Consider the following 16095-nt stretch of genomic DNA (forward strand, 5'->3'; position numbering starts at 1 on the left):
CCTGGGACTGTAACAATGCAGCATCGAAATTTAAACGTATTTCCTGCACAAAGGCAGCCTCGTGGTATTAGGGCTTAGGAGACATTTTAGCTCTGTAACGCAGGTGGTTTTATGAGAAACTGCTCCAGGTCTGTTTTTTATTTGTCATATTTCCCTGTTGATGATGCTGGGAAATACCAAGGAATGAAATCAGTTCCTTACCCCGGGCCTGTGCCTGTCGTGTGCTGATACTTTTTTTAGGAAAAACTGCTCAAGAATAGTGGACTATTTTTTTTTTTTTAATGGAGAATAATTGGCATTTTTCTTGCAGGTTAAATGCAAAATGGTGCAAGGACTTGGAAAATGAAACGTGAGATACAGAACTTGCATTCAGGTGCTGATTTATTGAGCTGAAGTATGTTAAGAGAGGTCAGATGGAATAAAAAATGGCATTTCTCTGATTTACTTGTGCAGACAACAGCATTTTTCTTGATAAACAAGGATTCTGAGCAAATATTAAGAGAAGATTTGTTTGATGCCTTTTCAGGGCTACCTAAAAACAGAGGCCAGACAAAATTAGGGAATAAAAAGCAGTTACATTTATTGAAGGGCCTTCAGGTACATCCAGGGCAGACAAAGCCCCCCAGGTCCACCCATAAAATGGACCACAGGTCATGGGTTTTCACACTTTTATAAATTGGGTCCATTTGCATATTGGGGGTTAATCTTGCAATTACAGCTTCAGGTAATGAAATCATTTACCCCAAGTTTGCTCCCCCAATTCACTTTTGTTTCCATCTCTGGCCCTGAGGCAGTGAGGTGTCCTTGACTGCCAGGCCTGGAGAGGAATTGTTGTGTCTGCCCAAACTGGGAAAGCAGCAGCTCCCACTGAGTGTGGGGTTTAGAGTTGTACACTACAGAACTGCAGGGTTACAAATAGATGGAAAATAGAAAAGCTCCAATCCTAAGGCATCATATTCATTATGAATGCCCATGCCTCCTTCTGTAGCAGAGAGCTAAAAGAGCAGATTTTTTTTTTTTACAGCTATTTTGTCTTTATTTTGCTGCTTCCTCAGCTACAGCTATTAGTTACAGCTATTATTACAGCTATTAGTTTGGTTAATCCTTAAGAAGAGCCAGTCATTTGCATCAATATAAACCTGTATTGACTCTTGGGATTGATTTAGGAGTGGATTTCCTACAGCACGTGGACAAACTTTGTCTCACTGCCTTACCTGTCCACCTCTGCTCTCTCCCTTTCATGCACCTCCTCAGCCACTGCAATTTTAGTCAGGGATACCTGCACCAACCTTATGCACCTCTGGTGTCTCTAGGATGGTGCTTCCACCTCTGGGCTTTGGTTTGCTCAAAAAAATGCAGTGCTACTGTTTTCATTTTGGGCTTTTAAGCTTTTATAGCAATCAAGAAAACCTCTGCTGGTTGCATCCTCCTTATAATGCCCAAAATTGAGGTGGGGTTTTTGTTTCTGGGGTTTGGGTTGGTTTTGCTTGAAAAATTTTGGCATCCTTGTGGTGCCCTGAGAGTTAAAGCTTGGACACATAGAGCTTCATAAATGCAATGGCAGGGTATTTTAAATCATTTAAATGATTTTGTGTAAGAGCATGGAGTGACAGGACAAGGGGTAATGATTTCAAATTGACAGAGGGCAGGGTTGGATGGGATATTGGGAAGAAATTCTTCCTTGTGAGGGTGGGCAGGCCCTGGCACAGGTGCACAGAGCAGCTGGGGCTGGCCCTGGATCCCTGGGAATGTCCCAGGCCAGGCTGGATGGAGCAGCCTGGGACAGTGGGAGGTGTCCCTGCCATGGCAGGGGTGTGGGACTGGATGAGTTTTAAGGTTCCTCCCAACCCAAACCATTCTGTGATTCACTTAAGCTCAGGCAGGGGAAATAACTCCCTGAATGATTTTGAACTTTATGAATTCTGTGTCTCTTTTACCTCAAATCAGTTTTTTGTTTGTAGACAACCTAAATATAAAACACTTTGATGTAACTTTTAGAGAAGCACAAGGCAGTTTTGGCTGCTTTCTTTTTTTTTTTTAATTCTATTTTTTATCGAAACATTCCCAGTTTTCCTGCAGTTGACTCCTCAGTGGCAGCGTGGGAGCTCTTGCTTACATTTCTCAACTGATTGGTTCCTGCAGAGCCTGAGAGCAGGTCAGGTTGCTGTATTGGGGTGTAGAGCAAGTCATCAGAGTGTCCTTGAAGCACTTCCTAGCTGTGTTTTGGAAGGAATTTTTGGGTCATGTGCTGCCTGGACTGCACTGCTGGTGTCCTGTAGGGAGGGGAAACCCTTCTCAAGATGTTAATTCAGGGAGACTGGGGTGCCTGCCATGGGCAGCAGTGGCATTTAGCCCTGAACAAAGCTTTGTGTGCTATTCTTAGGTGATCTCAAGATCCATTTTTGTATGAGGAAAGTAGGGGCTTAGCTGTGAGCTGGGAAGGATCACTGTTTTGAGGCCTGCATGTAAAAGTTCATCACTCTGATCTTACAGGGACATAGAAGCATTTCTGACAGCAACAGCCCCCTGAATATCTGGCATTTTTGTGGTCAGCTGAGGCTCTGAGTTCTGGATCCCTGCGTGTTCCTGCTGTGCTCACCTACCCAGAGCCCTTGGCTTCCTTGCCAGTTGGTGTCTTGCTTTATTATTAATAATAAATTATTCAGAGAAGGGCAACAGAGCTGGAGAATCATATGAGGAGTGGCTGAGGGAGTTGGGAAAGGGGCTCAGCCTGGAGAAAAGGAGGCTCAGAGGGAGCTTCTGGCTCTGCACAGCTCCTGCCAGGAGGGGACAGCCAGGTGAGGGCTGGGCTGTGCTCCAGAGGGACAAGAGGAGAGGGAACGGCCTCAGGCTGGGCAAGGGGAGGGTCAGCTTGGACAGCAGGAGGAATTTCCCCATGGAAAGGATGGATCAGGCAGGTTGGACAGCAGGAGGAGTTTCTTCCTCTGAAAGGATGGTTCAGGCATTGGGAGATGGTGGAGTCCCCATGCCTGGAGATCCCAAGAAACAACAGGACATGGCACTCAGTGCTCTGGGCTGGGTGACAGGGTGGGGATAAATCACAGGTTAGACTCCTGGTCTTGGAGGTCTTTTCCAATCTAAATGATTCTGTGATAAGAAGTTGATTAGCTAAAGCAGATTTCAGTAGATACTGCCATGATTTGTTCCTGTATCCATTTTATCCATATTGCTGGCATCAGCTGCTGCCCTGCACACAGGCCTCAGTGTTGCTATCAGATTGCATAACCTTGGATCAGGATTTGCCCTGCCCTGAGCACACAGCCAGTGCAAGGGGCTTTGCAGGTGCTGGTGAACCAGGGGCAGAAGAGCTCTCCAGAAGTGACCCTTTTCTAACAAGGAGGAATATTGGTTGTGAGGGGCCTGGTGTGTGGGGCACAGCTGTGCCATGGATCACATCCTCTGGGACAAGTTTGTGCTGCTGTTCCTTGAAAGCCAAGAACACTCTGGCTCAGCTGATCCAGCTCAAATCTGCTTAGCAGGAAGGTGCAGACTTCATCTGCTGCAAGGCAGCTGTGACCAACATGGATATGGCATGAAACCAGAAGGTATTTAGGTGCAGCTCTGGGAATCCCTGTGCACAGAGCAGTGGAAAAATGGACTAACCAGGGATTTGGTGGCAAACTAAGGTGCTCCTGCTGCAGTCCCAAGAGCTGGGTGTCAGCACTGCTCTCACCCTCATAGGATTGCCAGGGCTTAGCTGAAACAATCAGAATGGAAAAAAGGAATCCATTTTTCCAGCTGTATTTCATGCTTTGCTATCCCTAGGAGCAGACACTTCCTTTAGCAGGATAATCCCTATCCAATGTAAAAAAAAAAGCTCTGTGGAAAGAAAACATTTTCGTCCTCAGACATCCAGATTTCACCTCCTGCCATTGCAGGTTATCAGCAGGAGTAGCTTCCTAACCCTGAGAAAAGATTTTGGTTCTGAGTCAGTTTTTTGTTCCCTCCTTACAAGAGCACCAACAAAACAACATTCACGTGAAAATAATCCACTTGAGTAGCTCTAATTGTGTGGGTGTTAGCAGGCTTAGGCCTCTTCAGGGGAGGACAGTGAGGGAGTGTTGGAAAGCCTGGACGTGCTTTTGTTATGTAACACGACCAGAGCTCTGGCATGCACTAGAAATGCTCAAAAAGTGGCTGTGTTGGATTTAAGCTGTGTTGGTGTCTGATTTTTTTTGTGTGGCTGAAGATGAGTGAGAAGAAAAATGTAGATGTGATGCTCCCTATCCCTCTGCTTTTTCTTAAGATAGCCCTACAGTTTGTTTCCTTTCAAAATGAAATAAAGAAGAATCTTAGGAAGTTCCAAGGAAAAGCAATAACTGAGAAATTAATATCATTTTAATATAATTATAGCTATTAGTTGATTTCTTTTTCTCTGAGAGGAAGGTCAGCAAAGCAGATATTAGTAGCTCTGTTCTGGTAGATCTGGTAGATCCTGTAGTGGATTTGGTGAGCTGCTGGTATTAAAGGTCTGTGTTGGAATTGTCCTGTGGGGATTGGAGATTCAGGAGACCTGTTCCTTGTCTTCTTGCAGTTCTGGTGAGCAGAGCTGTAGTCTCAGAGCTGTGGGAATGGTTAGGTCTGGCTGGAAGCTCTGGCATGTTTTATCCTAGGACAATGTGTCCCTGGGTTCATGCCTGGCTTTTGGGTTGGCAGGAAAGGGATGGGGGGCCCATGCAGGGCTGGGGAGGATGGAGCAACTGGAGGATGGATGGAATCCAGCTAAGGGAATCCTGATCTGCACTTGAAGAATCAAGGAGCTGAGAGAGGCTGGACATAAGTGCTCTTACTTACATGGACTTGCCCCAGCAGAGTTTCCTTTCAGGAACAACATTTGTGGGGCTCTGCCCTGGGTTTGATCAGAGCTCAGTTGTGACTGACCACAGTGTGTCTGCAGTGCTCAGCTTCTCCCTTGGAATCCTTTCCAGAATTGCTGCATGGGCCAGCAGCTGTGTTCCTGTAAAGCTGTTGTGTTCAAACCAAAACTTGCAGGGTCATTTGCCTTGGTTACAGGCTTTTGTGGGAAAAGTTGTGTGAGGAAAGAGACAGCTCAGCCAGGCTGATGGATGGCTGTTAGCAACTGGAAAGGAAAATGCAATGCAGAGCTGGAATGGTGGGGCACTCCCCAAAATCCTGAATAATCATTCTCCTGGCAGTCTGTCAGAGATGACTTCCTAAGTTATTACTGTTCAGAGGAAAATTAAACATTTAATTGCACAAATTTTAGTTTTCTGTATTTTTTAAAGGTACAGCTTTAATGGCTTGAAGGAAAGGATATGCAAAGGCTTCAATTTTATTAAGAATACATAGAGACTATGTACTTGCATCTCTTTGTCGAGATCCATAATCTTGTGCCTGTTTCCTTTTAAACTTTCAAGACATTTGAATAGGTACTTCAGAAGTCATGGAAAATCCCAGGAATGGAAATTCTGCTTTTTTTAAAAGTACTTCCAGTGTTCATGTATGGTTGCAATGAGAAATTAAATTAACAAAACCTTGTAAGTGATGTGTCATAGCTGTGCAGTCTGTCACAGCAGGAACCCTTCAGTGCTGTGAAGGATGCCTGGACACCTGAATCACTGCTTTTGCTTTCTGAAAGATGACAGCAAACACCCTCCTGTAGCGAGCACTCAGCAAGACAGTGTAGTGTGTTTGAAGGGTAATATGTGAAATAGAGACACAATTTTATCAGGAGAGTGTTTGCCCTGCCCTGGAGAGCAAAGGGAGGATTAGCTCCTGGTATTTCTGCTGCTGTCACCACTGCTGGTGGTCAGCAGTTTTGGGAAGACACAGAGCAGTGTCACTGACCACAGCTCAGCACAGGGGTGGAGGCAAGCTTAGGAAAATCAGAGGTTTGCTTTGTAGGGCAAGGAAAATTGTCACAGTGTGGCAACAGAGGTGGGCAGGAAAATCCCCTCTGGAAGGGGAAGGATTTGGAGCAACTTTATCTCCAAGAGATCTCAGGGCAGTAAGAAATGTTTTGGCAATGCTGAGCCAGGGCATGGACACAGAGCAGGGGGGAAGAGCTGTTCCTGTGCCTGGAGGATGAGCACAGAGGAGGGGACAAGTAAAAGGGAAACTAGACTGATCAAGGGGTGGATGTAGGCAAATATTAATGTATAACTTCATGAAGATGCAGGTATAATTCATAATTATTGACTATCATGCAAATCAATGCCATCAGGGGAGGTTTAGGCTGGATATTAGGAAAAGGTTCCTCCCCCAGAGGGTGCCCAGGCTCCCCAGGGAATGGGCAGGGCCCTGAGGCTGCCAGGGATGCCCAGGGTGGGGCTGTTGGGGTGTCTGGGCTGGGGCTGGGCTTGCCAGTCCTTGTGTCCTTCCAAGATGGGACATTGTGTGTTTCTTATTCTTTCATTTTTGAAAAGATTTAAAAGACAGTAGGATTAGAAAGAAATTTAAACTAAATACTTACAGTTGTGTGCAGTGTCTTTCTTCAGCCCTTTGGATACTGTCAAGGAAAATGATGCACAGAAGTTACTTAAACTGTGTAGTTGGAAAGTGTTCCCATGGTAGTTATCAGTCTTTGAGTAATCTCCTGGGAAATCCTGAGCTCCAGTTCCTTAGGAGTCTTTAAAGAGAAAACCACTCAGTCTCTTCTCCCTTGCAGGCATGGGTGGGCTGGTGACACATTTTTAATCTCTGAATTTAAATCCTCTCCAAGGTCTGTGAGTGCCCTTCCAGCAAAGGCCTTCATGGCACGGCTGGAGCAGGGGGACATGGATGGTCCTGCTGAGGTGGGGATCCCCAGGCTGGGGAGCAGCGTTCAGGACAGCACAGGTGGAAAACCAGGATTGTACAGACAGCTTTGGGCTGGGACATAGCTGGGAGCTCTGCAGGAGCTGGGGTGTGTGCCACTGTGTTTTCAGGGATCAGCCTGCAGCAGAACCACTCTGGAGAGCCCCAGTGTGCTGGCCTTGGGTTTCTGTGTTTGTGAGCCACAACTGGGGTGTGTTGCAGCAGTCTGGGAAGTGACTCTGTGCAGTCCTGGTGTTTGTACCACTTTGGTTTGCTGTACCTGGCTCTTACAGAAGTTTGTGCTGCTGCTCTTGTTTTCTCAGAAGTGATCCTTACTCTGTGGTGTCCTAGCACCAGTAAGGCATGACAATTCCAAACCCAGCTGCCAGCACTTGGGGAGATCCTGGCTTTTCATGGATACCTCTTCCAGCTGGGCTGCTACAGCCTCTGCTTCTTGCTAGATGATACCTAACTTCTCAAGTTTTGTTAAAGATTTCAGGTATTTTATCCAGAGCTTTTGAGTGAATGAAGGAGGTCAGTGTTGGATTGCATTTTGTGCTTGAATGAGACCAAAAAATTCCACAGAGGAAAGGAGCCCCAAAAGACCCAGTGCTGATTTTCGTGACTAATTCAATAAAATTTCCCCAAAAAGAAAACCATTTTTGCTTATAAATGAAAAGCACTGACTAGCTGCTGTTATGGAAAACAGGAGATGCAGTTTTTAACCAAAATGGCTGTGAAGAAAGACAGCTCCACAAAGTCTGATTGAATTTTAATCCCTTCCCAGAATCCAAAAATCTTTGCATTGGCAAATACCACCCGGCCACAATGGAAATATCCAGAGCCAGGGTAGCCTCAAATACAGAGCAGGGACCACAAGCCAGAGCTTGCAGTGAAACCAAAGATGTGTTAAATCAAGAGAAAGAAAACCTTTTTTTAATTGTTTTTTTCTTTTGAAAGCAGATAAAAGATGATGAGAGCAAGGAAACATTTGCTTCACTCTTAGAGAATTTCAGTTCTGAAAGTTTCCTGTGGCTGCCTCTCAGAGCCTGGGGCAGGGAGAGGAAGCCCTGCTAGTACAGAAATGGGAGTGGAGATGGCTCAGATGGATCCTGCCCCAAACCAAGAAGCATCCATGTGATTAAGAGTGTGGTGTTAAACCCAGCACAAGGTTTTAATGTTAATTAAAGGCTTTTGGCCTTTCCTGAGGGCATTTAAGTGCTGAATTCTGCTCTGTGCTGCTGGAACCTGTGATGGCAGCCTGTGCATGTCATCCCTGCCTCTGGTATCTTCCACATCAGCTGGAGCTGGAGAGTTGGACTCTTTCCCTGGCATTTTGCTGTGTGTTCTGTGCATTTTGCCCAGCAATGAATCCTGTTCCTCCCACTGCCTGTGGGTTTGTCCTCCCCCCACACCTGGGATGGGGCAGTGGCACAGCTCCTTTGGCTCATTCTGTGCTTGGTTTCTCAAGGGGAAATGGAATCTGTGACTTCCAAGTAGCTGACCCAGAGCCCAGATGATGAGAAGTGATTTTGGCTTTCTGGTTTGATCCTCTGCTATTTCTCCTGCTCAGAAGGAAAGTGTGTCATTCTCCAGCAGTGCTGGTTGATTCCTCTGATTCAGAAAGCAGGGAAAAGTTAAAAACTGGAGAGAATTTTATGTCCCAGGCATGCTCATGCTGCTTCAATCACTGTTTGTAGCTAGAAAACTTGGTACTTCAAGACCCTTGAAGTTCTTATTTATTTGAAGTTCTTATTTACCTAAAAATTGAGGCATTTCATCAGGAAAAGAGTCCTGAGTGCTTGGGAATCTTACAAAGAGAATGAGGACCCACATTAGCTACATTGCCAGGCTGAGTTCTCAGCTTGAATCAGTTTTCTGGTCTTCCTTTGTAACAAGAGAGCAAAGGGTTAAATTCTGCCAGGAGTTGGAGTATATTTGCATATAATTGTCTAATCAGGATTTGAATGGCCCTTTGGAATTGTGCACTGAGCTGTGTCTGAGAACCATGTCTTGGCTGCAAGAATAAGTGGGATTTAAGAAGCTGGGAGGGAAATGTCACTTAACCCCAGAAAGGTGCAGAATGAGAGCAGCTTAGAGGTTTAGCCTGGGAGTAGGAGCCAACCCACAGATGTGTCAGGGAGGCTCAGGCTGGAGACCAGGGAAAGGCTCTTCCCAGAGGGTGCTGGGAATGGGCACGGCCCCGAGGCTGCCAGAGCTGCAGGAGCTGCCAGGGATGCCCAGGCTGGGGCTGTTGGGGGGTCTGGGCAGGGCTGGGGCTGCCATGGGTGATCCTGGGGGTCCCTCCCAGCTCAGGACATTGTGTTTTCTAAGGTTTGCCTTGAGGTACTGACCAGAGGATTGGGGTTTTCTTTATTTTGTCGTTTTTATTAGGAGGGCACATAAAACATTTGTAAACCCAGGCAAAAATCCTGCTGGAATTGTTTTCTGCTTTATTTTCTCCTGTGTACAAGGATAAGTCCCTGTATTGGGGTTGGTGTAGGCACCTCTGAAGTATCAGAGAGGAAAGGAGTTCAAGTTTGGGCAGCATTGTCTGGATGGTGGTTTTTAATTGAATGTCCTAAGCTCCTCCTTGACACATCTGGCATTAACCTGGAAATATTCAGACTTCAAAGCATCTTTTGTGGATTTTAAGCAGAATATTTTAGTCTTGTGCTGCTACTTTTTTTTTTAGGTGTTAAACACAGTGATGAATATTAAGATTTTTTTTTCTTTTTTTTTTACTTTAGGGAAAAAGGAGGAGCATTGAAAAAAGTTTGGACAGCTGTAGTAGCAAATGCCAAGTGTTCTTTTTTGTGGTTGCAGCCTGTTTCTCAGGATAATGCCAGCATTGTTGTTTTGCTGATTTAGTTGGTGATCTCCTTTTACAACCAGCCCAAGACTACAGAGGGAATTTTCTCTCTTTGATATGTTCCTGCTTGTAAACCTTTGTGGTTTAGGTCATTGCTGTGACCAATGACTTCAGGGACTTGGCTGAGGAAATTCTCCTTTCTAGCTGAATGCATGAAGTAATGAAGCCTTGCCATCCTCAGCATTCTACACCTCAGACCAGTGTAATTTGAGATAGTGTCAGGGCACCCATTTCCTCCTTCACTGACCTGTCAATTGAGCTCTGCTAATGGAATTGTTTAGAGACTAATGTGTTGCCATTTTAAAATACACAATCAATATAAAAATACAGAATGAGATGATGCACTCTAAATGACATCTGCTTTAAGCTCTGTGCTGCTTAAGATACTTTTCATCTGTAAAATTCTGCAGCTACCTGTCCTGCATAAATTGCTGCATGGAAAGAGGTACTGGGTTGTCACAAGACAACATGACACACACTGCTGCTCTCAAGGTGGGAAGAAGGGAAATTTATTTTCTGACTCCAACATTTCTAGATTTCCAAAAGTGACAGTGGATTGGAGGGTGACAGTGCCACCTCCCCAATGTCACTGGACAAACCAACAGTCCATCAAATTTCTCCTCCTCCAGAAAAGAATGCAAAACAATGAGTTATTTACAGAAAGTGTGTGAGAAACTTTGCTACAAGAATGTAAACATCAGAAGGCTTAGAAAATCTTGAAAAATCAGGGTGACACTGGATGTTGTGAGCTCTTTTTCCAGGAAGGTGATAAGGTTATTTTCCTAGTGATGAAGCACTGGCCACATGGGAATCATTCTCTTTTTTTCTTTGCAGATCACAGAGGCCTTGTTGAAGGAGAGAGATAAACAGGCAAAATGGAATGGGATCCCCTTGCTGTTGCAGAAGCTGTATGAGCACAGCCACCCAAACAGTGACTTCTCCCAGTGCCAAAGCATCCTAAAGGTACTGCCTGCACCCTTCTTCCTAATTCAGAGAATTTTGTTGTGGCTTTCTTTAAAGTCTACTGTGATCATACTGTATTAATTTCTTAAGCTGTCTGCATGATGGTATCTGTCAAGAATTGGCTGGTAAGTAAGAGCTGGGGGTGCAGGTGATGATTAGTCAGTGGGATTACACAGATAGTGGAAGATAATTGTGTTTCTAGTGATGAACAGTTTTCTTTTTGAACCATCTCTTTATTTTTCTCCTACCTGCAGGAAATTTCTCCACTTCTCTCGATGGAAGCCATGGTTTATGTCACAGAAGACAGAAAAGCTGCTCAAGAATCCAGTTTCCCAAACACATACACATTTGATTTGTTTGGAGGAGTCGATGTAAGTGTGGTTTTTCAGTATCAAAAGATCTGCATGATAATCATCCCACTGAAAAATCTCTTCAGGGAGGTCTTTGAAGCTTCTGAATGCAAGCTACAGAATGACTTTACCACTTTAATGTCAAGCATTAGAATTGTGCCACTTTCTGTTAATCAAAATTGGAAAAGGGTGTATTTTTCAAGGTGTTACATCCAAAGTGAGGTGTTTTGTTCTTATATGATACAGAATACCTGGCTGTTTCATTAGTCAGTCTTTTTTTTACCTTAAAAAAGATTAGACCTTTAGTTCTAAATGAAGACAGTTTCAAATGATTCCTGGTTGTGAGATAAAATAACACAATTGGCATTGGGGCAGTGAGATTTTCACTTAACACTGGGGGATCTGTGGCAGTTAAAGCACACCAGGGCTCTGTCTTACCCAGGTTGTCTGTGTTTATTGCTTCATCTCTGGCAGAGTTTTTAAGCAGAACTGGAAGGTTTCTGTGAACATTCTGGCAATTTATCATTTTGTTTATTTGCTTTAATTCTACATTGCACAAATACCCATTTGCTCTGTTTTATGGTGCCTGACTCTGGCTTGGCTTTCATTAGAAATGTGTTGTTTGTATTTTCCAGTAAACTGATTGATACTCTCTTTTTAATTAGTTTAACTAAACAGATTTTGCCATTTACTTTTTGTCACATTTATTTTTTGTTATTTTGTCTTTGTAACAGAAATAACATTTTTGTTGTTTTATTTTTTACACAAGTAAAAGCTTCCTTTACTTAAAGCTGCCGTTTATATTTTGAGGGCAAAAGCCTTCAGCTACCCAAGCAAATGAGAACACTATGAAAATATTTAAATTTGCCTTGTTTTTAAAGGGAAATAGTGGTACTTTTGTATAAATGATTTTAACACAGTGCACAGAATCTGTGTGTTTTGGGGACAAGTTTTTGGTTTGGTTGGTTGGGGCTTGCTTGGCATCTCCCTTGGGTTGGAGATGGTTAATAGCAGATCCCCTGTAATGACCTGGTGGTATGGTCAGAGATTTGAATAGAGGTGGGTTTCATGTGACTAAAGGCAGTGATGGAAGCCAATGCTGTGTATTTTTTAAAATCCTGCTCTAGGATTTGAAAGGGAAGAAGTTTGATCTCCTGTGTGTGCCATGAGCTGATTTATGTTGCAATATTTTGAGCTGTGGAACATGAGTAACTCTGAAGGACACTCAGTTTGCAGTGTACTCCCTAGGCTACAATGTGTGAGAGTTAAAATATTGTTGGGTTCTGACAGCCTTTACATTGAGGAAGAACAAAACCAGCTCAGTGGCTCCTCCCTTTATATGAATTCATGTAAAATAAAGAGCTGAGAATGTAAATACCCAAACCTCATAGATTTTATACCTGAATGTAACCCCATCCCAAGAAACACAATCTCATCATTCCCTTTCTGCTCCTTCTGCCTCTGGTGAGAGGCAGAAACCCCAAGAATTAAAGCATAAACCTCAAACTTTGAGATGTGCATTCTCCTTCTAAAACACAAGCCATTAATATGAGATCTGTATTACTGCAGTCATTTTTCTCTACCCTATTAATGCTACAGCTACTACTACAAATATTGCTAAAAATGCATCTTCCTCTTAAAAGCTGCCTATTTATTTATTTATTTATTTATTTGTCAGTGCTTTTAATGTAGCCTCCAGTGATGTCAAGGTGGTTTCCTCTGTGTCTGGATCAATAGCTCATTAAAAGAAGATGGGACAAATAGATCAAGTTGTAAACTCCTAAATATCTTGTGAGTTGGCACTGACTGTGTGATGCCTGCATTGCTGTCAACAATTTTAAACTGAATTTTAAAACCAGCAGCATTTGCAGTAGTTCTTGCAGAAGTCATCAGTTCCTTGTTTGCCAACTTTCATTTTTAAATAAAGCGCTGTTTTTTCAAATGTTTCAAGCTAAACCAGTGGTACACACTGGAACAACTAAAGATCAGTTCTACATCAGTCAGAACCACAGTCCTGGTCTTGGAAAGCTAATTGTTACATTCCTTAAATAGAAATATATATGTAAATATACATACAGGATCCTGTACACAAGCAGTGGCTTTTTGGTGCTGAGATAAAATCTGGAGCTGCTAAATTCTGTCTGGACCTGAAACGTTTTTGAAGCCCAGCAAGATTTAGGAAAAGCCTTTGCAGAATTTGCATCTCTTTGCAGATTATTGCTAAAGGTTCCTTATTTTAAGAGATGTGTGCTCACCATCCTTGATGTTATCTGGAGGCATGTGAAATTACATTCCTTGCAAGCTCAAATTCTTTAAAACTTGCCAGTGGGAGATTATTTTGTACAGCTCTTACTGTTTCTTCAGGGTAAATGCAGCTATAATTTGTCAATATGATTTTGACACCAGTGGGGGTTTGATTGTAGAGCCTTCATTATTCATCTCTATGACTTAAGCAGAAACAGGTTTGGCTTTGTCATTGGCAAATTAATTGGTTATTTGTATCTCAGTGATCATTCCCTTAATTCCTTGTCTTATTTTTACAGCTTTTAGTAGAAATTCTCATGAGACCAACTCTTATTACACAGAAAAAGAAGCAGAAAAGTAAGTAAATAGGTGCTTTATCTCTTTCTTTTCCCCAGTTTTGCTTGATGGTTCTGCTTCAGACAGAAATTGTTCTGTTTTTCTGTTATTCTCTTTCCATCCCAGCAATTTCCTGTTGATTCATTTAGGAGTGAATCACTGTTTCTTTGTTCTCCCTGGATCTCATTCGTGCTGGCATTTGGGAGAGTCACCTGTTTCTGGCACAGTTCTGGAGCTTCACGCACTCAGCACAACACACTTGACTCAAAGCACTAAACCTGCAATCACTGGAAACTCTTCTTGTTCCTGTGGCTACAGCTCCAGTGAAAAATTATTAATAATAAGCCACAAAACATTGGTTATGTAATGGGAGCTGCAGAGATTGTAAGATGAGTAGCTCAGGAAAGCAGCATGCTTTTTGTTACATGACTGCTCATTTCCACATTGCTGCAAGGACAGGGGGTGCAGTGACTTCAGCTCAGCTTTCCTCCTGGAGCAGCTTGGCTGCAGTGTTTTCATTTCCCCTCTTTGGGATTCTGCTGCCCTGCTGAGGGAAGGGAATGTCATGGTGCACCCTGTGCCTGCTAGCCAGGGAACTTCAAAGGTGAAGTGACTTGAACTGGAGCTTTAGGCAATTGAAGGTCTGTACTGAAAACATATTTTAAATATTAAAATGCTGTGGCAAAGCAGATTGGAAGTTTTTCTATGAAGTCCAGGTGCTGAGAAAACAAGCATGAGTTTCCAGTGGAGAAAACTGCATGAACTGACATTTTTTTCCCCATACAAAAATAATTTAACATGTGGACAGGTCGGGTGTAGAGTGTTTCTTGTGGCTTCTATGCCATAAGGCATTTGCATGTGTGCTCTGAGCTGGCAGCCTGGAGTTGTCACCCATGCCATAGCTCTCCATGTCCCTCCCATGGCAGGGCTGTTCCTTGGCAGGGGATGGCTGCTGACTGTCTGCTCTCTCCTTTGCAGTAAGTGATGACCTCATCAAGGACTGTTTAAGCATACTGTACAACACCTGTATGGGTTCCCACACTGAGGCTTTAGGAGCTGCTGTGTGTGCAGACCATGGCATGGAGCTGGTCACAGTTTGTATGCAAAGCAGAGCCCAGCCCCTGTGGTGTGTGCCCAGGCAGGCAGGGTTGGCTTTGGATTCAGACAAGGAAACAGCTGCCTTGAGGTGAAGCCTCTCAAGCTGCACCACATTGACTCCAAACCAGGACTGGAGATGGGTTTTTGTTCCCATAAACAGATTCCCTGGTTTCAGGAGCAGCTGGCTCAGCACCACATCACCTGTAGGGCTGTCCTGGCTGTGATGTGCTGTGTGCTCTGAGCTGGCAGCCTGGAGTTGTCACCCATGCCATAGCTCTCCATGTCCCTCCCATGGCAGGGCTGTTCCTTGGCAGGGCATGGCTGCTGACTGTCTGCTCTCTCCTTTGCAGTAAGTGATGACCTCATCAAGGACTGTTTAAGCATACTGTACAACACCTGTATATGTGTAAGTACAACTCTTCTGGTCTCTTTTTACATGTGCTACTTGATAAGATAACAAACAGACTCCTTTAAGTGTAATTTAAACTTCCTCTGAAGCTTTGCATAAAAATTCCTTCACTTAAATACAGCATCTGATGTGTTGCTCAAATAATTTGTTTTCTGACCTGCATTGTCAAGCTTGAGTTCCCTTGTTTGGATCTCTCTGTCTCTGTGTTTCCATAGAAAAGCTGTGCCAGCCTTTGTTAATGTTGCAGTTTAAAATCTGAAGCTGAGACTGGATGCCTGTTAATCCCAGCCACAGCTGCTCTTGTTCAGAATTGGGGCTGGCAAAAGGTTTTGAATTTGATCCTGCAAGTCCCTGTGCTGGATTTTAGCTCAGTTCAGTCCAGTCATGGCAGATCAGTGCAAAGGAAGGTGCTGGGTTAAAGGCCTCTGGAAATACCTTGTCATTAAAATCCTGAAGCTAAAAGCAAAGGCCTCAGATTATGCACGCAGGAAACATCCTCAGGATTGTTTACTTCATCACACACCTCATTATGCCAGAGCCTAGGGAACATTGTTTAACAAAACTTGAAAAAAGAGCCAGTTAGTGGCTTGGAGCTCTTCCAAAAACATCAGTCTAATCTCCAGAGTTTGAGTCTTACTGGATCATGTCTCACTGATAAGGGTCTGTGTACACATGGGACAGGGAAGAGAGGGAACACTTTTTTCCTTGGCTTGGATGATTTATTTTTTTAACTGCAGGTAATGCAACTCTTGCAAACTGAGAATAGCATGATAAGCTAAAAAACAAGTTTGTAATTTCTAGACTAGCTGCTCTGTTTTAATTCACTTTGGTATTACTGCAGGGATTGGAGGAGAAGTGTCCAAGATCACAGAAATGGTCTGTGGGCAATATTAGCTGGTTTTATGCTTATCTGTAAATATTGGGGAATTGTCTTTGCCAGTCTGGTTCTGTGAGCACTGGGAATGTGTCTCATGGGTAAAGCACAGCTTTGCAAGCAGTGAGGATGCAGCTGTGAGTTCCAGGAAAGCCTGGCTGTGCTCTCAGCA

The 16095-nt window shown here is 43.7% G+C and overlaps 1 protein-coding gene across 1 annotated transcript in view; it reads left to right on the forward strand.

The window, feature by feature from the left end:
• The window catches only part of TRPC4AP (transient receptor potential cation channel subfamily C member 4 associated protein), a 37698-nt gene that overhangs the window by 561 nt on the left and 21042 nt on the right, over positions 1-16095 (forward strand). Inside the window, exons 2-5 of the mRNA XM_071447038.1 lie at positions 10484-10612; positions 10867-10983; positions 13506-13563; positions 14991-15046. Of these exons, the coding sequence (XP_071303139.1) occupies positions 10484-10612; positions 10867-10983; positions 13506-13563; positions 14991-15046 (360 nt within the window). The remainder of the gene's footprint in view (positions 1-10483; positions 10613-10866; positions 10984-13505; positions 13564-14990; positions 15047-16095) is intronic.

This window comes from Agelaius tricolor, unplaced genomic scaffold, assembly GCF_023055355.1.
Source record: "Agelaius tricolor isolate 1412-34295 unplaced genomic scaffold, bAgeTri1.0.p SCAF_23, whole genome shotgun sequence".
Lineage (NCBI taxonomy): Eukaryota > Metazoa > Chordata > Aves > Passeriformes > Icteridae > Agelaius > Agelaius tricolor.